Raw genomic sequence first — 27,057 nt, 5'->3', positions numbered from 1 at the left:
AGTGCAGCCATCACAATCCCCCACTTATAATAAGTGTGACCACAACACCTGATCTGGAGGAGGGACCCCTATATTGCAGGGAAAGAAGGTCATTAATTGGGGGCACCCACAGCTCTGGGCCCCCAGTGGTTGCAGGGGCTGCTCTGCTTATATTTATGCACCTGGGAGGAGATGGGTTATGGACAAGTGAAACACAATCCAGTGACCATCATGAAAGACTGACAGAAATACTGTGGTGGCGAAAGTTAATCCTATTATTTTCAGTAAGCCAATAAATGGTATCATCCTGATTCAAAACTTCTTACTATGTTAACAGAGTGGACTGGGTGCCGGTCTAGTGTGTGTACAAATGTTCCTCAATAGTCTTTTCTTCTTTAATGGTCCTCTAAATTGTCTAATCTTTCAACATTTGCCGTTGAAGTTCCTGCAGCTGCTCCCTGTGGCATAAATCCAAGATCTAGTTGGAAAAAATGGATGAGAACTTTCTTTAATTTAACAGATGAATCAACAATTTATTTATATAATGTGAAACAGCTACCGTGTTTACCCGTAAAAAAGACACTGTCATATTAATTTTTGTTCCAAAAGATGTGCTTGGGCTTATTTTCAGAGGATGTCTTATTTTTTGTAGGAAACACTGGTAGTTTTCCTATACAAAATGTATATACTGCATGCCATGCTGAAACACAAGCAGCATGCAAAGAGTCTGTGGTTTGCAGAAATTGGCTCTCACTTACAAAAAATTGATTCTGCTGATCATGTGGGTAAGAGTCTATTTCTTGCAGGCAGAGAACTCTGTCAGGCTCCCCAGAGCTATGATAGGATAAGCTGTTTGTCCTGGGAAGAGGTGTAGTGCGGCTGATGCTTATCACGACAGATCAGAAGGGCTGGCTCCAACAAAAACACAACTTGCCTGGCACATATACAGGACTGTAGAACTCACATTATACTGCTGCTCTCCTGTATCCAGGCTTTGTATTGAGCGTGACTTGCTGTGGTCATGTGGGCTGCTCCTAGGGCTTACATTAGCATGCTAGGAATTCCTGCTAGGTCTTATTCTCAGGGGATGTCTTACTTTAGGGGAAACACAGTAAAAGGGATGCTGAAGTGAAACAAAGGTGGCTCTAGTGTACATTTCGGAGACCCAGCAGGAATCCTCATAGGGAACAGATCTCCAATCACAGCACCCTCTACAGCACAAGGCATTGTGATTGGCCAAATAGTGTGGGCGTAGTTTACTACAACCTATTGGAAACCTAGCAGTTCGAGAAGGTTTCATCTACCCAATCATGCTAGCTGAATTCCACTATGAGGTTTCCTGCTGGGTTCCCCTGAAGTAGACTAGCACCAAAAAGGTCCTAATGTAGATACTTGCCTCAGGAGAAGGAAGCCACTGGGTCCTCATGGGGCTTCCCTTGTCGCCCCCTTCTCCACACCGTTCCAGTCCCGGGGGCCACCCCAAGCCTGTCAACAAAGGGTTGTCATTGGTGCTCGGCTACACATGCGCACTAGCATGGAGCCGAGCCTGCTTGGGTTTTTATTTGCTGAGACAGAGCAGCGGCATCGTGCTACCGCACATGCACAAGCCATCTGCGCGGGCACAGTGTGGGCTAGCCCCATGGAACTTCAGGGATCCCAGCACTAGAAATGAGGGATGGGGAAAGCTGTAAAATCGAGAGGCTCTGTAGGATACGGAGGCTTCCCTCTCTTAGGTAAGTATTTAAAGTTTTGCCTTAAAAAAGTCCCACATTTACTTTAAATATATTATATCAGCAAGAACAGGAGACACTCTTCCACCTCTGTCCATTAAACACTCACCATCCAATCATCATTATATATCTCATTATATACCAGCGGTGAAGTCTCAGTTTTGCCTGAGGTTCATCTTGAAGCACTGATATATACTGTATATATGTTTTCTTTGAAGGTAAAGAAACAGATAGGAAAAAATGAGCTGAGACATTCTCCTTCTGCCTTTCGAAATGCATTGAGCAGAAATGTCTCTGCCTGGTGACTGGTGACGTCACACCCTTCCTGAAATATCATTGGCCAGCTGAACAGGAGAATCTGAGAGAAACACTGGGGATTCTAATTGACTGTTTGCAAGGATTTCAACTTCCTGCTCACTATCGGTTTAACTACAATTTACCTCAGAAAGGGGTTATATTCCCTTATTCCATGATTAAATGTATCTTTTGCAAATTAACCAACAATCAGCATTAATAGCAAATTTAACTTTAGTTATAAAGTTACAATAAACTTAAAGTGAACCAGAGATGAAGCACCCTCATGTATTTTACCATATATATCAGTGGGAACATTAGAGAAAACCCCTACCCTGCTCTCTGTTTCATTCTTCACTGCTCAGTCTGCTTGTTATCAGCCCCGATAAAATCCCAGACTGAGCATTCAGTCTGGCTTTGCTCAGGAATCATTATAGCTGAGTCTGTCTTCTCTGATGTCTTTTCAAGCCCAAGCCTGCCCCCTTCTGGCTCTGCTATAATGACTTAGTCGGGGATTTTATCAGGGTTGATAAGAAGCAGGCTGAGCAGTGAAGAATGAAACAGAGAGCAAGGTAGGTGTTTTCTCTAATGTTCCCACTGATATACTGTATATGGCAAAATACATGAGGGTGCTTCGTCTCTGGTTCCCTTTAAGTGGGGGCTGCACAAGTTTTATTATTACATTATTTATGACAATCTGCAAAAAGCACTGTGGAATTACTGGAGACACTTACAGCAAGTTGGAACATTAGCAACTAGCTTAAAAATTGTATTCCATTGCAGAAAGAGGACATTAGCTTCCAAAATAGATTGCATGCAACAGCTTTGTGTACTAGACTCTTTCACTGGCAGTGTTGTGGTCTTTTCCATAGAAAGGGTCCCTACCTATATCAGTCAGCAAGCAAGAAAACATTTCATGTTCTTAAACAAGGGATTCATGTTGAGACACTATCAGGTTCTACCATCTTGGGAACACATACAGTACACATAAATCAGTCTGAAGTTCAGTACTCAGCCGAAGATGGATTGGGGATCCTCACTGCAATGCTTCCCGATGAACGAGCTTCCCCAATCCATCTTCCTACCCTCTGGGAACACGCAATTCACGCGATGGTCACGAATGGCAGGTCAAACAATCGCGGTACTTTGCACAGTAGTCGTTGGGGATATTAAAGACTGTTGAGATTTGCTTTCTGTTGTGATGGTCGTTATCGTTGCACATTGCCAAACGTCGTTCATGTAATTGCACACCCATATTTATGTTGCGAGATCACGGAAACGATCGATCGTTGTTAAAAAAAAAAAAAATCACAGCTTATCTGAAAAATCGCTGCAAAATTTGCATAGTGGGTTTGGGCCTGAAAGAGACTCTGAAGAGAATAAATCTCGCTTCAGAGCTTATATTCAGCAGGGGCATGTGTGCCCCTGCTAAAACGCCGCTATTCCGCGGCTGAACGGGGGTCCCTTACCTCCCAAATCCCCTCGTGGAGTCCCGGGGATCTCTTCCTGGTGAGGCAGGGCTAATGGCCGCAGCCCTGCCTCCATGCGCGTCTATTAGAGCGTATCTCCGCCTCTCCCCCGCCCCTCTCAGTCTTCCTTCACTGAGAGGGGCGGGGGAGAGGCGGCGATGCATCGCTGATAGACGGCGCTGAGAGGCAGGGCTGCAGCCGTTAGCCCTGCCTCAACAGCAGCAAAATCTACGACCAAGTTGGTTGCGGATTTTGCAGGGAGGGATTTGGGAGGTAAGGGACCCCCGTTTAGCCGTGGGATGGCGGCGTTTTAGCAGGGGCACACATGCCCCTGCTGAATATAAGCACTGAAGCGAGATTTATTCTCGCTTCAGTGTCTGTTTAAGATTTCCAGCGAAAAACTGCACTACTCACACTATTATTTTAATAGACTATACCGGCATAGGGGACAAGAGAGCTACAGCCTGCAGAGCGGCAACAATGGCTGCAGGGGCGCAACAATAGACCCTGCAAGGGATGCAGCCGCAGGGGAGCCCAGAAGCCACAGGGGGCCCTGTTCTGAGAGACTGACAAGGGCAAGGAGAGAAAAAACATTCTACTCTCTGCACTATTGTTCTAATGACTGCATCTGCTCAGCTACTGATAAGGAATAATACAAAGTTTTGTAGACAGAGATTTGTATACAGTCCCTATTTAATGTGCAGCAGGCTCTTCTGTACAACGTCCAGCCCCCAGCCTCTCTGCCCCCTCACCAAGTGCTCTGTCCTGGTGGGAAGGGGCCCCATCCAAAATTTTGCAGGGGGGCCCAGTGATTTCTAGTTACGCCCCTGGTGAAATGGTCTAGTACAGAATGTTTTTGGATTGTTTTTAACACTGCTAGTACTCCTGACTATCCTGACTAGTACTCCACACTATCAGCACAGTCCACTGAAGTTATAATAGTGTAGAATTAATAAAGTGACCTTTTGTGCCAGAAAATACAGGTTTTGTTGTTTAGCCACATGCTCTCCTGATAAACTGCCAAGGCAGTTTTCTGCCCTTGCAAAGGTTTCTAAGAGATTTTGCCATAGGAGGGCAAGAGGTAGCTCTTAGAGCAGCCCAGGTGTGTCAGGTGCAACCGAGCCAGTCAATCAAAGGAGAGGAGGGGTGAAGAGTGCTTAAAGGACTCATGAGGTGACCATTAAAAATGTAGTTTTACTTACCTGGGACTCCTTCCAGCACCTAGATGTCATTTGGGTCCCTCACCGCATCTCTGGTGTTCTACCATCTCCGCTGGCAGCTTCTGAAAATCACCGGCCCCAGAGGGGGGGCACTTCATTGGGAGCATACTGCGCCTGTGCAGTAGTACTGCGTAGGCGCATTACACCCCTGGTGATTGCACGCCTGTGCATGCAAAGAAAATGCCAACCCATCCGAAGGTCAGCGATCTTCAGAGGCTGCCAGCAGAGATGGATGAAGACCGGAGATGCGGTGCGGGCCACATTTGGCTGGCCAGAGTTTGGACATGCCCGCTCTACACCTTGTCAAATAGGTTTCTTGTGGCCATGCTGACCATGGACAAGCACCTCTGGACTGGGCATGCACAAGTGAGGTCCAGTTGAACTTTGTGCTTGTGCACGGAAGAAGAAAGGCTGTGCACGGAAGAAGAAAGGTTGTGCACGAGTGGCTTTGTTGTACTGTGCATGCGAGGACCTTATGTGCATATGCCCAGTACAGATGCTTTTGTCCATGGCCAGGAGCGCAGCCAGAATAGAGGAGTGTTGCTGCGTTGGAACAGTGGGCTGGTGGAAGATCTTGGAAGCCTCTGGCATACATGACCTTGAAAATCAAGGCTTAGGTGTTCCAAAGACTGTCAGCTATCCCTCATTTGGGTCACATCAGGACACAGTGTTGCTGTAAGGATACTGAGTTGGTGTTCATAGTGTTGCAGTGTCATGTGCATACTGACAGAAAGAAAAATTATCCTTCCCATCCAGTAAATTGAGATTTTATGTTGTGATGCAGAGGCGTAACTAGAAATCACTGGGCCCCACTGCAAAACTTTGGATGGGGCCCCTTCCCCCTGCTTTCTGCACAGGTAATCTGAAAACCAATGTTATTCAATTGGCTAGTGCACACTTTTTTCCCAATGCAGATTTCTACAGCATCACTACCGTACAGAGCACTTAGGGAGGGGTAGAGAGGTTGGGGGTTGGGTGCTGTAAACAAGAGCCTGCTGAACCCTGAATAAGGACTGTCTACAAATCTTTGTCTGCAAAACTTTGTATGATTCCTTATCAGTGGCTGAGCAGTTGCAGTCATTAGAACAATTGTGCAGAAAGTTTTTTCACTCCATATCCTTAGTTGACAGTCTCTCAGGAGAGGGAAACGAAACTTCTCCACCCACGGGGCCCCCCTGTGGCTTTTGGGCCCCCCTGCAGATGCATTCCTTGCAGGGTCTATTGTTACGCCCATGTTGTGATGCTCGTTTCAGTATCCAGCATAGCGGTAGATAATATTTCAGGAACAAACATCGAGGAGTGTAATATCACAAGCGTGGAAGGTAGACACACGCAGCAACGCTGGAATATGATACAGAGTCAGGCTACACATCAAATATTTAAAGGGGATTCAAACCATTTCCATTTAAAGAGATCCCGAGCTTCGGGATCAAAATCAGATACTCACTTGAAGAGAGGGAAGCCTCAGGATCCTATTGAGGCTTCCCTCGGTGGTCCGATGGCCCCCGTTGCTGACCCTCTCCCAACGGTGCTGCGCAGCTCCTCTTCTTACAGCGTTGCACGCATGTGTAGTAACAGGAAGCCTGTGGCTCCGGCTTACTGCGCATGCACGGCTACTGCATGGCCACGCTGCAGGGAGAGGAGGTGCGGCCCTGATACGATTAGCAAAAATGCATTGTTACTTATCTTCCAGGGGCTGCGCTCAGCGACGGGGGACATCAGAGCAGACAGGGAAGCCTCAATAAGATCCTTAGGCGTCCCTCTCTTTAGGTAATTATTTCAGCTTCAGTTCAGGATCAGTTTCATTTTCCCTGTTTTACTAGCAACTTGTCATTCCAACAGGCACAGCAGGGCGTAGCAATAGGGGTTGCAGAGGTAGCCACCGCATCAGGGCCCTTCAGTCACAGGGGCCCTAAAGGGCCCTCCCTCAACTACAGTATTTACTCTCTATTGGTCCTGTGCTCATAATATTCACTTCTACAGATACTTTGAATAGTAGTAATCATTAACAAACTGCTCCCCATCCCCTTCTTGCATCTCTGACACTGTAGTTGCCATTGGCAGGTTTTGGTGCGCCAAATTAATTGCTATGTATAGAGTGCTTGGGGGGCCCCATTGTAAAACTTGCATCGGGGCCCACAACTCCTTAGCTATGCCACTGATAGTGTGTACACCTTACAGACAAGATTTGTGCCCCTCCCAGCCTACACAACGCACAAAGATGTTTATAGTTTTGTTTGTAAAACTTGCAAGACTGGTTTCCTGACCACAGAATTCAGCGGAAAGATGGTATGGAACTCTAAGCCTGAGGCTGCACACAAGAAGCAGTAAATGTGACCTTTCGTGAGAGACGTGATTGGAAAAGTTTATAGGCAGATTGTAAAGTGTCTATATCCTCACATTCTGACTGTATAGTAATTTTGAATGCTTTTAGCATACAGGGCTGGTTCTAGCTACAGTGGGGCTCTGGGGCAAAAGTAACTTGAGAGGAGGGGGCCCTTACACCGCCCTTCCAACCAAATCACGCCCAGGGCCCCTGAGCTGGCTGCCAGGCCTGATCCAATTATCCCCCCCCCCCCCATCACACAATATCATAAGGTGTCCTTCATATGTCCCCTAAAAAGCATATTTGGGGTTCCCATTATTCACCTCCTTTTACACACAGCATCCCCGCTCTCATGGGTCACCATAGATGGAGGGGAGAAAGGTCACCTTGGGGGGGGGGCCCCCACAGGCTCTGGGGCCCTGGGGCAAATGCCCCCTTTTGCCTCTAGATAAGCCCCGGCCCTGTTGACATATAACCTAAAGTTAGTTAATTGCACAGTCAGATTATAATCTGTATGACCAGCCATACATCATGATCTCAGGTGGAAAAAAGGTTTGATTCACACTGTTGTTTGGGAACACCAGAAACAGACACCGTGCCGTCATTGCCCTGGTGTTTTGTGTAGCAGCAGCACAGCAGCCGTTCTGCTTGGTACGGTCCCATTAAAATCATGAGACGACCGTGAGATGGCCAAAAAATGCTGCGGGGTGAAGACCTCATGACACTGATTGTAACACAAAGATGTCCAATGCTAGTTTGAATGGCAATATTGAACCCCTCAGTGCAGGGGTGAGCCTGGGGTGCCTGGCACCTGGGTGCAAGATTTTCTCTGGCGCCTATGGGAGTGGTTAAATTAACCGCGCCCAACCACATAACCACACCCATGTCCTGCCTAATCACACCCACACCTTCCACCTCTTTACGCATGCATGTGATACCCCATTCCTACCCCTCTTCCATGGGCTTGCTCCTGGCTGGCTTTGGCTGCCTGCAAGTCTGCTAGTCTCTGGACTGACTCAGGCTGAGAGGCTCTGCGAGTGCGATGCAGTCACACATGCGTATTTATGGCTGCCTGCGGCCACCCTACTCTCGCTCGCTGTCGTCGGCTCCTCCCCCCCGCCAAGCCCAAGCGTGAGGTGGGCTGCCTGTATCTTTCCCGTTGCGCCGCGCAGCCTGCCAGTGTTGCCAACCTTTCACGTTATTTTTTACTGACAAATACCTAAAAATTTACTGACAAAAGATTATTTTTACTGACAAAATTTCCCCACTGAATGCACATAAGAGACTGCTTTTCACCAGCAAATGCACATAAAGAGAATGCTTTTCACCAGCAAATGCACATAATGAGACAGGTTTTCACCAGCAAATGCACATAATAAGACAGCTTTTCACCAGCAAATGCACATAATAAGACAGCTTTTCACCAGCAAATGCACATAATAAGACAGCTTTTCACCAGCAAATGCACATAATAAGACAGCTTTTCACCAGCAAATGCACATAATAAGGCAGCTTTTCACCAGCAAATGCACATAATAAGACAGCTTTTCACCAGCAAATGCACATAATAAGACAGCTTTTCACCAGCAAATGCACATAATAAGACAGCTTTTCACCAGCAAATGCACATAATGACAAACAGCCAGTGTCCCCAGGATATGTAGCCAGGGGGTCTATGTGCCCAGGATATGTAGCCAGGGGGTCTATGTGCCCAGGATATGTAGCCAGGGGGTCTATGTGCCCAGGATATGTAGCCAGGGGGTCTATGTGCCCAGGATATGTAGCCAGGGGGTCTATGTGCCCAGGATATGTAGCCAGGGGGTCTATGTGCCCAGGATATGTAGCCAGGGGGTCTATGTGCCAAGGATATGTAGCCAGGGGGTCTATGTGCCAAGGATATGTAGCCAGGGGGTCTATGTGCCCAGGATATGTAGCCAGGGGGTCTATGTGCCCAGGATATGTAGCCAGGGGGTCTATGTGCCCAGGATATGTAGCCAGGGGGCAGTGGCGTAGCTAAGGAGCTGTGGGCCCCGATGCAGGTTTTACAATGGGGCCCCCCAAGCACTCTATACATGACAATTGATACGGCGCACCAAAACCTGCCAATGGCAACTACAGTGTCAGAGGTGCAAGAAAGGGATGGGAAATAGCTTGTTAATGATTCTCACTATTCAAAGTATCTATAGAAGTGATTATTATGAGCACAGGACCAATAGAGAGCTAATACTGTGGTTGAGGGAGGGCCCTTCGGGGCCCCTCTGGCCCAAGGGCCCCGATGCGGTCGCTACCTTTGCACCCCCTATTGCTACGCCCCTGCCAGGGGGTTTATGTGCCCAGGATATGTAGCCAGGGGGTATATGTGCCCAGGATATGTAGCCAGGGGGTATATGTGCCCAGGATATGTAGCCAGGGGGTATATGTGCCCAGGATATGTAGCCAGGGGGTATTTGTGCCCAGGATATGTAGCCAGGGGGTATATGTGCCCAGGATATGTAGCCAGGGGGTATATGTGCCCGGGATATGTAGCCAGGGGGTGATATGTGCCCAGGATATGTAGCCAGGGGGTATATGTGCCCGGGATATGTAGCCAGGAGGTATATGTGCCCGGGATATGTAGCCAGGGGGTATATGTGCCCGGGATATGTAGCCAGGGGGTGATATGTGCCCGGGATATGTAGCCAGGGGGTGATATGTGCCCGGGATATGTAGCCAGGGGGTGATATGTGCCCAGAATATGTAGCCAGGGGGTAATATGTGCCCAGGATATATATAGCCAGGGGGTATATGTGACCAGTATATGTAGCCAGGGTGTATAGGGTCCTCGTTTAGGTAGTGAGTGAGAGGAGCGCACCCAACCCTCCCCTCCCGCCGCTCCCCCCCTCACCTTGAAGTAGCTTCAGACCTCAATCAGCGGGCGACCCGACCAGTGAGAAGGCGCCGGAGTCCGGACGCACCCGCTCTATATGCGGAAGTGATGTCACTTCCGCATATCAGTGCGGCGTGATAGGTCCTAGCGCCGCCCGCCTGATCGAGGTCTGACGCGGCGGCGCCGGCGGCTAGAGAGACGGAGGGAGAGAGAGACGGAGGGAGGGAGCGAGCGCCGGCGGCCACAGGGGGAGAGCAGCGGCCGGGCGGCGCCTCTCAGAGGCAGGCGCCTGGGTGCCTTGCACCCGCAGCACCCGCCCAGGCTCGGCCCTGCCTCAGTGTGAATCTCCAGTTCCATCACATCCCAAAGGACTCCATCTATCTTGGAGGCTACTGAAGTACTGTGAACTTGTCATATAGAGTCAGTGAATTGCCACATCCAACAGTCTTTGGAAAACCCTTTCAGCAACACTGCGTCTTGATGTGACCCAAATGAGGGATAGCTGACAGTCTTTGGAACACCCAAGCCTTGCTTTCCAAAATCAAGTATGCCAGAGGCTTCCAAGATTTTCCAAAGGTCCACTGTTGCGCTCCTGGCCATGGACAAAAGGATGTGTACTGGGCATATGCACGTAAGGTTCGCGCATGCATAGTAGAACAAAGCCACTGGGGCACAGCCTTTTTTCTTCCATGCACGAGCACAATGTTCAACTGGACTTTACTTGTGCATGCCAAGTTTTTAGGATCCTATGTTTGGCCTACAAATCTCTACACAAGTCCTGTCCGGCCTACATCTCTGACCTGGTCAGCAGACCTGGCGCCCACTCCGCTCCTCCAACAGCCTCCTTCTAACCACTCCACTCATCTCGCACTCCCATGCACAACTACATGACTTCACTAGAGCTGCCCCTATCCTATGGAACTCTCTCCCACAGCTCATCAGGCTTGCTCCCTCCTTCAAACAAGCCCTCAAAACTCACCTCTCCAATAAGGCCTTCCCCACCTCACTGCTGCCCTAACTTTCTCTGCCAAGACCCTCTCGTTGCAGCCCCTCCTTTCGTGTCACCACCCCCTCCCTCTAGATTGTAAGCCTTTAGCAGGATCCTACCTCCATGTGTATCATACTTGATTGCACACCCTACCCACTGAATAATGTGAACTTGTATTACTGGGACTACTACTTCAGTGTATGATCCGGCATTGCGTATCATGTTGGTTATTACCTGTATTGAGTTGTCTGTCACCCTGCTTACCATTGTCTATAATCTTATTTATTGTATAGCTCTGTGTAATTTGTTGGAGTTATATAAATCCAATAAATAATAATAATAATAATAATACTCATCTCATGTATCAGGCTATTGCTCTCTATACGTACAGCTGCAGTGTGTAAGTTTAAGCAGCAGGGGGTGCAGCAGTACTTAGTAAAGTAAAAAATAAAAACAAAAGATTTTGGAAAGGTTGCTGTACCAATCCCATCATCAAATCAGATTCCTGTAACTGCGTGATGTCACTAGTTGCTGGGGAGAAGCAATTCTCAATCTGCACTTTTCAGAGAATAACAGAGTAGCACAATAAATGTTCTTTACTTAATTTCTGGGGTTTTTTTTCTTGATTTTTTCCTTCTCTCCTCCCATTCAGTCCCAACGGTTTACACAATACTGAAACATGCAATAGCAAAGATATGTAGTAACAAAAACAGTACAGTGTATTTTGCACATGACAACAATATGTAATAATTAAACATTTGTTTACAAATAGGGGACGCTCTGTACTTCAGTATGTTTTAATATGTTTCCACTATAGTGTTTGGCATATACAAAAATCACATCCAAATTGTATGAGGTGAAAAACCATGCATGGTGTTTTTTATGCGCTTTCATGCAAATTTTTGCATGTGATTTTTCACAAAGGGCCTCCATCCAGCAGTGGTTGGATAGTGTACTGGTTAAGGACTCTGACACAGGAGAGAAGGATACGCAGACTTCAGGTGAGTTTATAAAAACCCGGATAACTTTACTACAAAAATCCACAAAAAGACATAGACATTCACAGGACCAATCTGATGCGTATCGGGCTCAGTATGTGGCCTTAGTCATAGTTTAGAAAATGGGTTACAGAGTGTATGGATCTCCTCCTCTTGTCTCTGACACTGGAGACCTGGGTTAAAATCTTGGGTCTTCTTAATCAGTAAGCCAGCACCTATTAAGTCAGGAGACCTTGGGCAAGACTCCCTAACACTGCTACTGTCTATAGAGCGCACCCTAGTGGCTGTAGCACTTGCGCTTTGAGTCAGCCTGGAGAAAAGCGCAATATAAATATACTTTGTCTTGTCTATTGATCGCATTCTTGAGCGGTGCCATTGAGAACCATTATATGCAAAGGAAATGCAGCTCTGGTATGCTTTATAATGCAACTTTTCATTGTAAAAAAATTGGAAAAAAAAACGCACAAAAAGCACAAGACCCCCTTACAAAACGCACTGTACTCTAAAAAATTTGCGGGGGAAAAAAGCACGATACGCACAAGACCCCATTACAGCTCCCGGCCCCCTCCCCCCTGCAGTCGCAAGGGCTGCTTCCCTGTAGTTACGCCCCTCATTCAAAGTGACCTCCCCCAAAAATGTACCAAGTGTAGATTGTACCACCTTCAGTAAGAGTTGGTCTATGTATGAGCCCCTCTGGACACTGACAGAGCACCATGAGAATCTGTATTCACTGGGGCAGGCCTGGATCACCATAGAGATCAATAAAACTCTGGTTACCTAGGGAGCTCAGTAAGAACTTGCATATAGAGTGGCCCATAGAGTGGATCTTAGTAAGTACTGTGAAAAAGTGGAAAAAGAGCATAGAATGTTAGTGAAGAGGGGTGCTCACAAATCCCAGTTCATCCCATAACAACCATTTTAAGCATATGTAGTGAATGCCTGTCCCAGCTTGAAAATAGACCAATCCAGTTCCATCTCGCATGAATTGATAGGTCCATTCTCAAGCTGCATAAAATTACAAAATCCTGCTTCAATTTCAGAATTATTTGACCATTCCTATTTAAGAACAGTTTCCAAGTGGATGGAGAGCATTGGTTTACCACCGAGTACTTCAGAGGCCTCCTAGTTGTGTTATTTATTTCTTAGGATACTACTATACACTTAATCAAACTTTTGAGGAGGATAGAGCTAAAATGTAACTTTTAATTAAAAATCTCTAAAAAGTAGACCTGGACAGACATCAATTATAGTGATGCAAAATGTACTACCTAACTATAGTATGGAAAGGGAACCCTGTGGGAGGATTTGTATCACATTTGTACCAACTGAAGGCTTCATCAACCCAGATGCTGGTTTTCTGCATCTTTAGCCATTATGTTGCTATTATGCTGTGACTTTTGTATATAATTATGATACCTTGTTTGTGATGCACTTTCAGTCTGCTCTATAGCACTTAATTTTTCACCCCTGACGATGCCTCCATTTAGGGGGTGAAACATGTAGAGTATTTACAGTGTTTATGTATTGATGGGACTTCCAAGCAATTTTTGTAGAGGGCTTTGGGTCAATGGGATGCGAATAATTCTATCTTCCATGCAAATTGCACGCAAAACTCTATGCAGCCTGGAATTGGGCCAATCAAAATCATCAGGAAGAGCCTTTAATTGGCTGACTTCCAAGCGCCATTAAATTTGCACCCAAGCCAGGATTATTATCATCTCATTGGACAACTGTGACCTTGATGGTGAGTTGTGATGTAGCTAATGAATGGTTCTTGTTGTGTCTTCTCTGCAGCACGCTGACCTGTAACAAGAATGCTGGGATGACAGTACTGTCCGTGTTTGTGGGTCTCCTGCTGGTGGGCCAGGCTGTGTCCGTCTACTTCATGACCCAGCAGCATTCCACCATCCAGGACCTCACCGCCACCACAACTGCGCTGAAGCTGAAGGACATGATCAAGAATCTCCCAGGATCCCGTCAGTAGCTAATGTTTATATCACAATGCACCATGCTATTTTTTTTTTTTTTTAATCTCAATAACTTTATTTAAGGCAACACTTGATATTGCTGCCCAATTGACATTCTGAATCGATAATTTTTTTAAATGAGAAGAGAATCGGTGCTGAAATTGGTGCTTGATTCGGTGCGCAATGGTAACTGCATTCGATATTGTGACGACCGTCCCATCTGATGGACCCCCAGACGGTGCTCCACCAAGTGTAAAAGTGTCCCCCGTGTGCAGTGTAAAGTCTTACCTCTCCACCAACATGACTCCTGGCCTCCTCCAGCGTCTGTCATCTCTGCGAGTGTCTGCACCACGGGACACTGGCCCATGTCGCGATGCTGCTACAACATGAGCCTGGTGCCAGGTGATACAGCTGTTTGCTGTGATGCCGAACAACTGAGGAAGCAAGGAGTCCTGCCTGGGGCAGAGGCGCAGCAGGACAGCCAGGCAATTGCTTAAGAGGAAATAAATATAATGTCAGCCTCCATATCCCTCTCACTTTATGTGTGCTTTAAGGTGGCCATATACAATTAAAGTTTTAGGAGTCCACCAGAGAAATCTGAGCAAGTTTTCTGCTTGATCAAATAAATTTGAAAATTGAACCAACAGGGGCGTAACTAAAAATCACTGGACCTCCTGCAAAACTTTGGATGGGGTCCCCTTTCCCCTGCACACTGAATAGGGATTGTCTACAAATCTTTGTCTACAAAACTTTGTATGATTCATTGTCAGTGGCTGAGAAGATGCAGTCATTAGAACAATTGTGCAGAGAGCAGTACGTTTTTTCTCTCCTTGCCCTTAGTTGTCAGTCTCTCAGGATGAGGATCCCTGTGGCTTCTGGGCCCCCTTGTGGCTGCATCCCTTGCGGGGTCTATTGTTACGCTCCTGCCAATATACCATATACTGTACATTTATGTTTAATTTTCCTGAAATCTTTATTTTTACTATTTAATTTTTTTTCCAACACATCCGATCAGATGTTCAGCAAAAAAATTCAGAAAAAATGTATCATTTTTCTTGATTAAAAATGTTTTTGATTTTTTTTCCTATACAATCTATTTTTATTCTATTTTATCCTTGCTGCGTTATTAGTAAATTGTTTTATTTCCGCAGCTCCTTCCCAGCACCGACCCAAACTCAGGATTGCCTCATTCAGCATTCCTCTGGCCTACAGCGATACCGACGGCAGCCCACAGGTAACTGCAAATTAATAATAAGAAGTTCAGATAGTTCCTGCAATTGCCCTTTTCAGCAGAGTTCTACGCAGAGAAAACACACCACATTTATTTCATTACAAAAAGAATTGAAAATATCTTTCTCACACAGCTAATATAAATCCCTCAATCTGTCTCCCTGTAATTCCCTGCAGAGCAGCATTCAATCCGGAGGAGGGGCAGCTCACTTTACTACCTAACCTCCTGAGCGGTATGCATGACACTGTGTCGGGCATGCTGCACTAGAGGTTTTGGTAGCCTCAGGAGTTCCCCAGATTAAATTCAATCAGAACATATTAGCTAGCACTAGGCTAGCTAGAATAGGTGGTCCACCCGCTTATATATTACCCAGCCAGGCTCCATCGATCGCCGCAGCCTCCCGCACAGCTCCACTATTCTCTATGGGGAGGATCGGGACTGCGCATGACATCGATGACATCATGACGACATCATGTACGATCGCCCCCATAGAGAAGAGCAGAGCTGTGCGGGAGGCTGCGGCGATCGCTGGAACCAGGCTGGGTAATGTATAAGCGGACGGATCGGGGGGTTGGGGGCAATGGGGGGGTGCCAGCCACCTATTCTAGCTAGCCTAGTGCTAGCTAATATGTTCTGATCGAATTTAATCTACCGTAATAGGTTTCACCAGGGCCGGGCCGAGGCGAGAGAGGCTCCAGCCTCAGGGCGCAGTGTAGGAGGGGGCGCACAGCTCACTCAGCTATCCTTCCCCTATTGTGTCTGAAGCAGAGAGAAATAAGAAAGAGGGATACATGGCAGTGACTGTAAGCCAGATAACTAGAGATTATGATGTTGGGGGCACTGGGGCACCTCTCAGTCTAATAGCAATCAGTGTGTGATGGCTGGGGTGGGAGGGACGGAGGGGCGCACTTTGGTGTCTCAGCCTTGGGTGCTGGAGGACCTTGTCCCGCCTCTGGGTTTCACCTTGGGGACTATGCGGCTACAAAACCTGATCGCTGTAACGCTCAAGAGGTTAAAGATGAACTGTAACTAAGGATTGAACTTTATCTCAATCAGTAGCTGACACCCCTTTACCTACAAGAAATCTTTACCTTTTCCTGAATAGATCACTTGACAGGCAGACTATTGGCCCAATCAAAGTGCGGGGATAATGTACTCTGATAAAGCACGTTAACGCTGATAAGGCACGCTTAGTGTGCAGTAAGGGGAGCTGTAGTGATAGTGAATCAACCCCCTCAATTATTTTAGATAACGAGTTTAGATCACCTAATCACTGTGCAGAGAACCAGAGAAAACACATGGTTTTGCTAAACTGGTATGGATAACATCACCAGCAAAATAGCAGCACCCAGAATAACAAAAATCAGACTGCAGAAATCAGCTATGGGAAATAAGTTATAGTGGAAGCATACTGTAATAAGCATGTCTGTTACTTTGGGGTGGAGATAGTGGCACGTTTTTTGATGTATGCATTAAGGGCACTTACTGGCTTCTTTATTAACAGAATCTGGAGAAGATTGCACAGGAGAGCAACAAGATTGAAGACGCAGCCAAGTACTTTTTGCTGGTGAGTAGCTGTGTTCAGCGCTGACATAACACCAGACCTCTTGTCTGAACTGCTTGCAGATTCCCTTTACCATTACACTGAGCAGCAGCTATTGAAATCCCTGCAGTTACTAATTCCACTACTTTATCCCTGGAATATGCACAGATAAAGACCCGTGTGAAAAGGTCCCTGTCTGCCATAAAAGCTGTATTAAGCTTGGGTCACTGAGCCCCCCAAATAACATAATGCAGCTACACACTTTCTGAAAGTCTCTGTGTATCACTAGGAGGGGCATCTCTTCAAAGACACAGCACTACATCCCGATGGTAACTGCAGCGTGACAGGCTTATTTTGATAAAGTAACCTACCGTATTTTTTGGACTATAAGACACACTTTTTCTCCTCCAAAAGTGGGGGGAAAAAGTCACTGCATCTTATAGTCCAAATGCAGCGAGTTCCTGACTTGTGATTGCCTCCCAATATGAGCCTCCAACCCGCTGCAATGTCAGGGACTCCCTGTACTGTGCCCATGCAGAGAAGGACACGGGGGGTCAAATGGAGGACACAGGGACACAAAGGGGCATAGCGGAGGACACAAGGAGGCAGAGGGGGACACAAGGGGGACAGAGGCAAACACAGGAGGACACAAGGGGGGCAGAGGAGGACACGGGGGGTCAAATGGAGGACACAGGGACACAAAGGGGCATAAAGGAGGACACATGGGGGACAGAGGAGGACACAGGAAGACACAAGAGGTACAAGGGGGCATGAGCTACAAAGGGGGCATAATCCACAAGATGCCCCTTCACCATGGATGCACCAGGTTTAGCATATATTTTTTCCCTGTTTTTTTGTCCTCTAAACCTAGGTGCGTCTTGTGGTCTGAAAAATATGGTAAATAGTGTCTCTATCTAATCCTAATACATGTCAGTTAGAAAACATAAGCCTACACTCTCTTTTGCGTAGCTACTAAGACCATGCGTGGAATCTGAATTTTACATTTGGTACATCTTCTTAGCGTGTCAAAACTGAGTACATCTTAACCATCTTAGCGGTATGGACGAGCTCAGCTCGTCCATCACCGCCGATGGCTGCCGCTCAGGCAGGGCCGGCCTTTGACCTGAGCGACCGGTGCGATCGCTCAGGGCGCCGGCTTCCAGGGGGCGCTCCTCTCCCCTGGCTGCGTGTTTTTGCGGCCCCGGCTGGGTACTCCCTCTCCGCCCCCTGGTGCCGCTGCTGGGGGTGATGTGCGTGCGCCGTGATGGAGGGGGGAGCCGCGGGGAGGGCAGCCCGACCTCTCCCTCCCTTCCTCTCCGGGCCACCCTCTGTGCTCAGTGCTCCCCCCTCCGATGCAGACTGCAGCAGAAAGAACTCACCTCCCTGGTTCCGATCGCCGGCGCCTCTCACTTGCCGCTGGTATCTTCTACATTAGTTACTGATGCACACTAAACTTCCTGCTTAACAGGAAGTTTAGTGTGTATCGGTAAACTATGTAGAAGAGAGTAGACCAGCGGCAAGTGAGAGGCGCCGGCGATCGGAACCAGGGAGGTGAGTTCTTTCTGCTGCAGTCTGCATCGGAGGGGGGAGCACTGAGCACAGAGGGTGGCCCGGAGAGGAAGGGAGGGAGAGGTCGGGCTGCCCTCCCCGCGGCTCCCCCCTCCACTATGCGGGGGGGCACCTACCTACCTTATACTGGGGGCAGCTACCTATCTAACCTATACTGGGGGCAGCTACCTATCTAACCTATACTGGGGGGCACCTACCTAATCTAACCTACGCTGGGGGGCAGCTACCTATCTAACCTATACTGGGGGCGGCTACCTATATAGCCAATACTGGGGGCACCTACCTATACTGGGGGGCACCTACCTACCTAACCTAACCTGGGGGGCAGCTACCTATCTAACCTATACTGGGGGCAGCTACCTATCTAACCTATACTGGGGGGCACCTACCTATCTAACCTATACTGGGGGCAGCTACCTATCTAACCTATACTGGGGGCAGCTATCTAATATATACTGGGGGCAGCTACCTATCTAACCTATACTGGAGGGCACCTACCTATCTAACCTATACTGGGGGGCAGCTACCTATCTAACCTATACTGGGGGTGGCTACCTATATAGCCAATACTACGGGCACTTACCTATACTGGGGGGCAGCTACCTATCTAACCTATACTGGGGGGCAGCTACCTATCTAACCTATACTGGGGGCGGCTACCTATATAGCCAATACTGGGGGCACCTACCTATACTGGGGGGCAGCTACCTATCTAACCTATACTGGGGGGCAGCTACCTATCTAATCTACACTGGGGGGCAGTTACCTATCTAATCTATACGGGGGGCACCTACCTATCTAATCTATACTGGGGGGCAGCTACTTATCTAACCTATACTGGGGGCACCTACCTATCTAACCTATACTGGGGGCAGCTACCTATCTAATCTATACTGGGGGCATCTACCTATCTAATCTATACTGGGGCAGCTACCTATCTAACCTATGTTGCAGGTACCTACCTATCTAACCTGTACTGGGGGCACCTACCTATCTACCTACACACTACTAAGCCCCCCCCCCCCCCCATTAGTGTATGTGTGTGGTGCGCTCACACGCGAAGAGGATGAATGGGGGGGGGGGGGGCACCAAAATCTGGTTCGCTCAGGGCGCTGTGAAACCTAAGGCCGGCCCTGCGCTCAGGCCCTGCTGGGCCGATTTTGTTCAAATAAAGAGCAGCACACGCAGCCGGCACTTTGCCAGCCGCGTGTGCTGCCCGATCGCCGCCGCTCTGCGGCGATTCGCCGCGAGCAGCGGCGAAAGAGGGTCCCCCCAGCCGCCTGAGCCCAGCGTAGCCGGAACAAAAAGTTCCGGCCAGCGCTAAGGGCTGGATCGGAGGCGGCTGACGTCAGGACGTCGGCTGACGTCCATGACGTCACTCCGCTCGTCGCTATGGCGACGATCTAAACAAAACAAGGAAGGCCGCTCATTGCGGCCTTCCTTGTTTATTCTGGGCGCCGGAGGCGATCGGAAGAACGCCTCCGGAGCGCCCTCTAGTGGGCTTTCATGCAGCCAACTTTCAGTTGGCTGCATGAAATAGTTTTTTTTTAATTTAAAAAAAACCCTCCCGCAGCCGCCCTGGCGATCTTAATAGAACGCCAGGGTGGTTAATCATGATAGGGGAGGTCCTTAAAGTGAACCTGAACCAAGTAAAGTTATTTAAAATAAACACATGATGTGCCTGCAAATGAATATTATATCCTTAGCTCGCCCTCGGCTCCTCTCAGAAGGTCACCATTTTCAACTAACTATTCCTTCCAGTTTGTCAGAACTGAAATATATCAGTTGCTGTCAGTTACATATCAGTTGCTGTCAGGTAGAACTGGAAGGACAACTGATGTGCAAGGTAATGTCCATGTTTCCCTATGGAACAAGTGGGCAATATTACAGTTTAACAGTGTGGTGACCCGGAAGCTGTTACAAGGTAATCGCTATTTTTAATAATGGAGGATGGAGAATTCCATTGATCACAGTGGACAAACAGGATGCAGGAGAGGAGAAAGAGGTTGAGAAGTACACAGGAGGTAAGTATGACCTGTGTATGTTTATGCTGACTTTTAATGTTCAGTTCAGGCTTGCAAGAGAAAATCAAAAGTGCAAGGTTGTCATTGTTTTCTCTCTATTTTTTATCTTATACCATTTACCTATCTTATACTATTTCGTACTGATACTTTGCAGCGGTGCATTGTGGGTAGCCACAGATGTTCACTTAAAGCTGAATTATTGTAAATTCCTTCTGTTTTAAGAAGGCAAATCAACCTAAGGTTTGCTTTTCAGTAGGAGGGCTGCTTTTTGGTCTCTTTTAGTCCCCTATACTCTCCTAGTGGTTTTGGGTCACCCCGAGCTGCTTGGTTACTCTGTGGGCTAACATGGCTAACCTGCAACTAGCCTGACGCTAGTGGATTTTTGTTCTTCATTCTCTTCCCCAGGGCCAGTTCTAGTAACAATGGGGCCCCAAGGCAAAATGAACCCCTGACAGACACCCCCTTACCTCGACTATAGAGCAGCATTAGAGACCCTTTGTTGCAGCCATATTTCCCCACGGGTCCCTGAGCCAGCTGCGCCCCCTCCCCACTCACCCCCCAACTTAATTGTTCTCCCCAGGGCCCCTGCAATGTCTTTGACAGTAGCAACTCACCTGTTCCGATGCTCCTCTGTGGTGCCCACTGAGACAGGTGAGATTCTCTTTCAAAGATGTGGCAGGGGAACAGAGTTAAGTTTGTGGACACCTTGGGAGCCTCAATAGGCTTTGGGGCCCTGGGGCAATTGTCCCCTTTGCCTCTATGGTAGCGCCGGCCCTGCTCTTCCCAGAAGACTTTAGGAATTTATGGCATTGAAGTGTAGACCGGCCTCCCACCATCCATATAATACAGGCTATTATCTGGTGCAATCACCACTTCCACGTATGGGATACAATTAATCAGGTCCTTGTCACTTCCTATGGTCTTTGGAAAACCCCTCGGAAACAGTTTTTCAGATAGTACTGGTGTACTTTAAACATTCAAATAAGAAAATATGTTCCTATTACAAGTGTTCATGTTTTATTTTCAAACTTCCCTCCAACCACACGATTGTATTTGTTGTATTATGGTTTTTTTTTTTAGCTTCTGTTTGTATCTTCTTAACTGTAGAGAACCAATCCTCTGAGGAAATACCCATCATTCAATGCCACAGCCTTGGAGAACCTGCGGAAGCTGAAGAAGACCCTGAACGATCAGGAATGGATGGTCAGTATCCATGGTTGATTGATTCATATGTAACTTCTAACAGCGCATTATTATTATTTAGTATTAATATAGCGCCGACATCTTACGCAGCGCATTACAGAGTATATTGTCACCTAACTGTCCCTCAGAGGGGCTCACAATCTAATCCCTACCATTGTCATATGTCTTTGTATGTACCGTAGTCTAGGGCCAATTTAGGGGGAAGCCTATTAACTTATCTGTATGCTTTTGGGATGTGGGAGGAAACTGGATTATCCAGAAGAAACCCACACGGGGGGGGGGGGGGGGACATACAAAACTCCTTGCAGTTGTTTACCTGGCTGGGATTCGAACCGGGGACCCGGCGTTGCAAGGCGAGAGCGCTAACCACTACGCCACCGTGCTGCCCATACATATGAAAACCGGTGCAACTATACCAAAATCTCACCTGTATCAGGAGCATTCAATATGCTTCCCTGGTCATATTTTTATATATTTAGTATTAATATAACACTGATATCTTCTGCAGCACTTCACAGAGTACATAGTCATGTCTCGGACTGTACTCAGAGGAGCTCACAATCTAATCCCTACCGCAGTCGTAGTCTTATGTCATACCCTGTCATATTATTATGTATTTATAAAGCACTGACATCTTCTGCTGCACTTTACAGAGCGAATAGTCATGTCACTGACTGTCCTCAGAGCGGCTCACAATCCTAATCCTAATAATCCTATCATAATCATAGTCTAGGGTCCTATTATATTAGTATTATTACTAGAGAGAAAAGTCATTAGAGCATTCGTTAAGTTATTTTATGTCATTTTAGAGTAACTTGTGCTCCTTGTTTTTTTATTTCCCAGGCTTTTGATGCATGGCTGCAGCAGTGGTACCTGTTCCATTTGGTGCAGACCACCGAAACCAGCGACTCAACCCCAGCGACCCCGAAACCAACAGGTACAGTGCAGGCATCCAGACAAACCAGAGCTGATGCCACCGCTTGCTGTGTGCTGCTTGTTCGTTTTATAGTTAGGCCCCGTTTACCCTTAATCAGTTGGTACGCGTTTTTTTTCCTTCTCCATAGCAATGCATTGTGAAAAAGATTTCAGTTAAAACGTGTTAAAGGGAACCTTAACTGAACGGGGGGTTAAGAGTTTCACTTACCTGGGGCTATTACCAGCCCCCTGCAGCAGTCCTGTGCCCTCGGCGCCGCTCTGGAATCCTCTGGTCCCCCGCTGTCACTTAGTTTCGTTTTTGACGACTCACCAGTCGCCGGCCGCCATGCGTATTATTGGACGCATTCACCAATGCAATTAGCGCTATTGCGGACCGCAACGCGTACAAAAATACGCGTTGCCGCATTCCGCACACGTAGATATGCGGCAACGCGTATTTTTGTACACGTTGCGGTCCGCAATAGCGCTAATTGCATTGGTGAATGCGTCCAATAATACGCATGGCGGCCGGCGACTGGTGAGTCGTCAAAAACGAAACTAAGTGACAGCGTGGGACCAGAGGATTCCAGAGCGGCGCGGAGGGCACAGGACTGCTGCAGGGGGCTGGTAATAGCCCCAGGTAAGTGAAACTCTTTACCCCCGTTCAGTTAAGGTTCCCTTTAAGTGTGAAAGGTGCCATAGGAAAACATGGGACTTACTTTGAAAATCAGTTGACCTTTCAGTGATAACTGAGAGCAACTGATTAAGTGTAAACGGGGCCTAACTGTCACCATGGCGAATGTGAAAATGTATTTTCTGGAATTAAGCAGACCTATCCGGCTGAAGAGTGAATGTAAACAACAGAAAAACAAGCACAATCAATATTCATTATTGCAAGTGGTAATCTATAAGTGGATAAAAACCTTTATTAGATGAGTAGTGAGCTATAGGAAAGGATTATGGAGTTGTTGCCTATGGCAACAAGATGCATGCTGCTATCCCGTTTGCACGGCAAATCCCCACAGCTTCCGTTCTCTTCTCCTCTTGAACAGCGCTGGCACCATTCCCTTCCCCCCAATACTAAGTTTGACTAACATAACTCCCCCCAACATAGCACCCCTTTAACCATTACTAGTGTGGACTGTATAAACATCACTCTTCCCCCCCTCCACCACCCATAGCAAGTTAGGCCAGTATAGCCACCACCTCCAAACTAATGTGGCCAGTATAGTATCTCTACCAACTTCCATACAAGTGTGGCTAATAGAAAAAACAAAACAAAAACATATAGATATGTTAATTGGGTTCCCCCTAATACTAGTCTAGACTACGGTGGATATATGACTATGGTAGAGATTCCTCTGAGGACAGTCAGTGAGTGACATGACTTTGTATTCTGTAAAGTGCTGCAGAAGATGTCAGTGCTATATAATACATAATAATAATAATATGGTAGGACATTATACTATGACTATGGTATGGATTAGGTGATTAAATTGTGAGCGCCTCTGAGGACAGTCAATGACATGACTATGTGACTATGTACTCTGTCAAGCACTGTGGATGATGTCAGTGCTATATGAATACATAATAATAATATGGTAGGACATTAGACTGTGACTATGGTGGGATTAGATTGTGAGCTCCTCTGAGGACAGTCAGTGACATGACTATGCACTCTGTAAAGATGTCATTTCTGTATAAATACATAATAATAATATGGTAGGACATTAGACTATGATTGTGGTAGGATTATAGGATTAGACTCTGAGCTCCTCTGAGGACAGTCAGTGACATGACTATGTACTCTGTAAAGTACTGTGGAAGATACAGTATCATTGCTATATAAAATGATGGATCCCAGAGAAGATCTGCCAGGAGAACATATATGTCGTGGCATTTGCTGCACACTAGTTATATGAAATGAAATGGCATAAACCACGTAGCTGCTGCTTTGGCGCTGAAGCGTTTGTCTGTTCCGCTGCTGAGCCTGAACGCATAGCCTGTGCATGCCGCTTCTGTCCAGCACATTTCATGTTCTCTACAATCTCTTCCTCAGGCATTAGAAAATTACTGCCATGGAGGAAATTGGAACTCCTTCCAGCAGAGCGCGGCCCTAGTGGACACTTGGTTTATGCTTCTCCCAGTCCCTTCTCAGACTCAGAGCCCAGTTTCATTGATGAAAGCCCAAGTGGTGAATATATTCTTCATCCTATACACAGGGTACCGATGGGAAAGGCGCCCTCTGGCTGCCGCAGAAGGGATCAGATTTAAGTATTGTACCACACCTGTCATTCTTGTCTATATTGCTGCAGTTTCCCTCTGTAACAGTGGCTGCTGGGGAGCAACCTCTGAATCTTCTTAGCTCCTCCCTCCGGTTCAGTACAGGGACCTCCTCTACAGTGGCGTACCTAGGGCATTTGACACCCGGTGCTGGGTATTATAAGGGAAGCAGGAGATTTGGGCGCATGAGACAAGTGGACAAAAAGGGCGCCCCATTCACTCCCATTATAAATATTGTTTACCGGGCGCCGAACAGGGAAAAAAAGGCGCCGGAGATTATTAACGTTTTAACAAACGGCGCCCGGAGATTTTTAAGGATTTATAACTATGTTTGTGATGATTTAACTTTACAAAATGAGCCCGTGACGAATAACGTTTATAAAGATACTAAATCACTATTTCTAAAACATTTCTAAAACATTATTATTCACCCAAAAAAATTAATTACATTTTTTTATTTACATTTTTTATTTATTAATGTCTGTAAAACATTATTATCCATAGGGGGTCTTAGGTTTAGGCACCAACAGGGGGGTCTTAGGTTTAGGCACCAACAGGGGGGTCTTAGGTTTAGGCACCAACAGGGGGGTCTTAGGGTTAGGCACCACCAGGGGGGGTCTTAGGTTTAGGCACCAACAGGGGGGTCTTAGGTTTAGGCACCAACAGGGGGTCTAGGGGTTAGGGATAGGTACAGGGAGGGTTTTAACAAACTTAAATATAAGTTTCAGTTTACAAATACGGAAGATTAACGTTTTAAGAATTGCCGATCTCATACACATTATTTAGTGATTTATAAATTCTTAAAACACTATTTCTAAACGAAATTCTACACAATATTTCAATAAACGATAATACTGTTTATCGTTTACACCACGCGCCCTTTTTTCCCTACACCCTTTTTTGATGTACGCATTATAAGACACCCCCCCGCCATAAAAAAAAGCGACTGTGTAGGCCAGGTGTAGGCTCCCCCCCCCCCCCTAAAGTTGGCCTCAGTATAGGTAGCTAACAAAAATGGGTGCGGCTATAACCGGCGGCGCGGTCATGGGCGTGGCCATCACCGGATGACAGCAGAGCTAACTGTAATTTAAAGTGAACCCAGGATGAGAGTGATATGGAGGCTGCCATATTTATTTCCATTTAAACAATAGGCAGCCCTGCTGATCTATTTGGCTGCAGTAGTGAACTGAATTACACCAGAAACAAGCATGCAGCTAATCTTCAGTTCTGACAATATTGTCAGAAACCCCTGACCTGCTGCATGTTTGTTCAGGGTCTATGGTTGAAAGAATTAGAGGCAGAGGACCAACGCGCCAGCCATGTAACTGGTATTGCTTAAAAGGAGATAAATATGGCAGCCTCAATATTATTCTCACCTTGGGTGAGAAGACAGTGGGCCCAAGTTTTGGTGACCCTTTCCCCAGAAAATTCACATAATTGTACAGGTTTTCTCAAGAAAATACACATAATGTGAGCAGATTTGCCCAGAAATTACGTTCAATCATGTCGGCAGATTTGACTAGAAAACATGTTCAATCATGTCGGCAGATTTGACCAAAAAACACATTCAATCATGTCGGCAGATTTGACTAGAAAATACGTGCAATCACGTGGCAGACTTGACCAGAAAATAGTTCAATCATGTCAGCAGATTTGCCCAGAAAATACATGCAATCATGTCGGCAGATTTGCCCAGAAAATACATGCAATCATGTCGGCAGATTTGCCCAGAAAATACATGCAATCATGTCAGCAGATTTGCCCAGAAAATACATGCAATTATGTCGGCAGATTTGCCCAGAAAATACATGCAATCATGTCGGCAGATTTGCCCAGAAAATACATGCAATCATATCGGCAGATTTGCCCAGAAAATACATGCAATCATGTCGGCAGATTTGCCCAGAAAATACATGCAATCATGTCGGCAGATTTGCCCAGAAAATAAATGCAATCATGTCGGCAGATTTGCTCAGAAAATACATGCGATCATATCGGCAGATTTGCCCAGAAAATACATGCGATCATGTGGAAGATTTGCCCAGAAAATACATGCGATCATGTGGAAGATTTGACCAGAAAATACATGCAATCATGTGGAAGATTTGACCAGAAAATACATGCAATCATGTGGAAGATTTGACCAGAAAATACATGCAATCATGTGGAAGATTTGACCAGAAAATACATGCAATCATGTGGCACACCTGACCAGAAAATACATTCAATCATGTGGAAGATTTGACCAGAAAATACATGCAATCATGTGTTCCAACCTGGCCAGAAAACACTTCAATCATGTAGCAGACCTGGCCAGAACAGTCGATACACCTGCTAATATAAATAAATAAAAAAATACTCACCTGAAGCAGCAGCAGACCTCCTGTCTCGGCCTCTATCCGGCGCGCAGCTCCCATGATCCTCTGCAGCCAGCCAGCAACTGAAACTCCCG

General features: G+C 46.8%; 1 protein-coding gene across 6 annotated transcripts in view; it reads left to right on the top strand.

The window, feature by feature from the left end:
* The window catches only part of CD74 (CD74 molecule), a 60,938-nt gene that overhangs the window by 1,919 nt on the left and 31,962 nt on the right, over nt 1-27,057 (top strand). For 5 of the 6 annotated variants that reach the window (XM_068278072.1, XM_068278071.1, XM_068278069.1 and 2 more), the window contains exons 2-7: nt 13,665-13,846; nt 14,989-15,071; nt 16,573-16,635; nt 21,312-21,407; nt 22,251-22,344; nt 24,382-24,516. In XM_068278072.1, coding sequence (XP_068134173.1) covers nt 13,665-13,846; nt 14,989-15,071; nt 16,573-16,635; nt 21,312-21,407; nt 22,251-22,344; nt 24,382-24,516 — 653 coding nt within the window. The remainder of the gene's footprint in view (nt 1-13,664; nt 13,847-14,988; nt 15,072-16,572; nt 16,636-21,311; nt 21,408-22,250; nt 22,345-24,381; nt 24,517-27,057) is intronic. The other variant, XM_068278074.1, reaches the window with a different exon arrangement.

Source organism: Hyperolius riggenbachi, chromosome 3 (assembly GCF_040937935.1).
Source record: "Hyperolius riggenbachi isolate aHypRig1 chromosome 3, aHypRig1.pri, whole genome shotgun sequence".
Lineage (NCBI taxonomy): Eukaryota > Metazoa > Chordata > Amphibia > Anura > Hyperoliidae > Hyperolius > Hyperolius riggenbachi.
The sequence above is the reverse complement of the archived record's forward strand: the minus strand, read 5'-3'. Positions and strand labels throughout refer to the sequence as shown.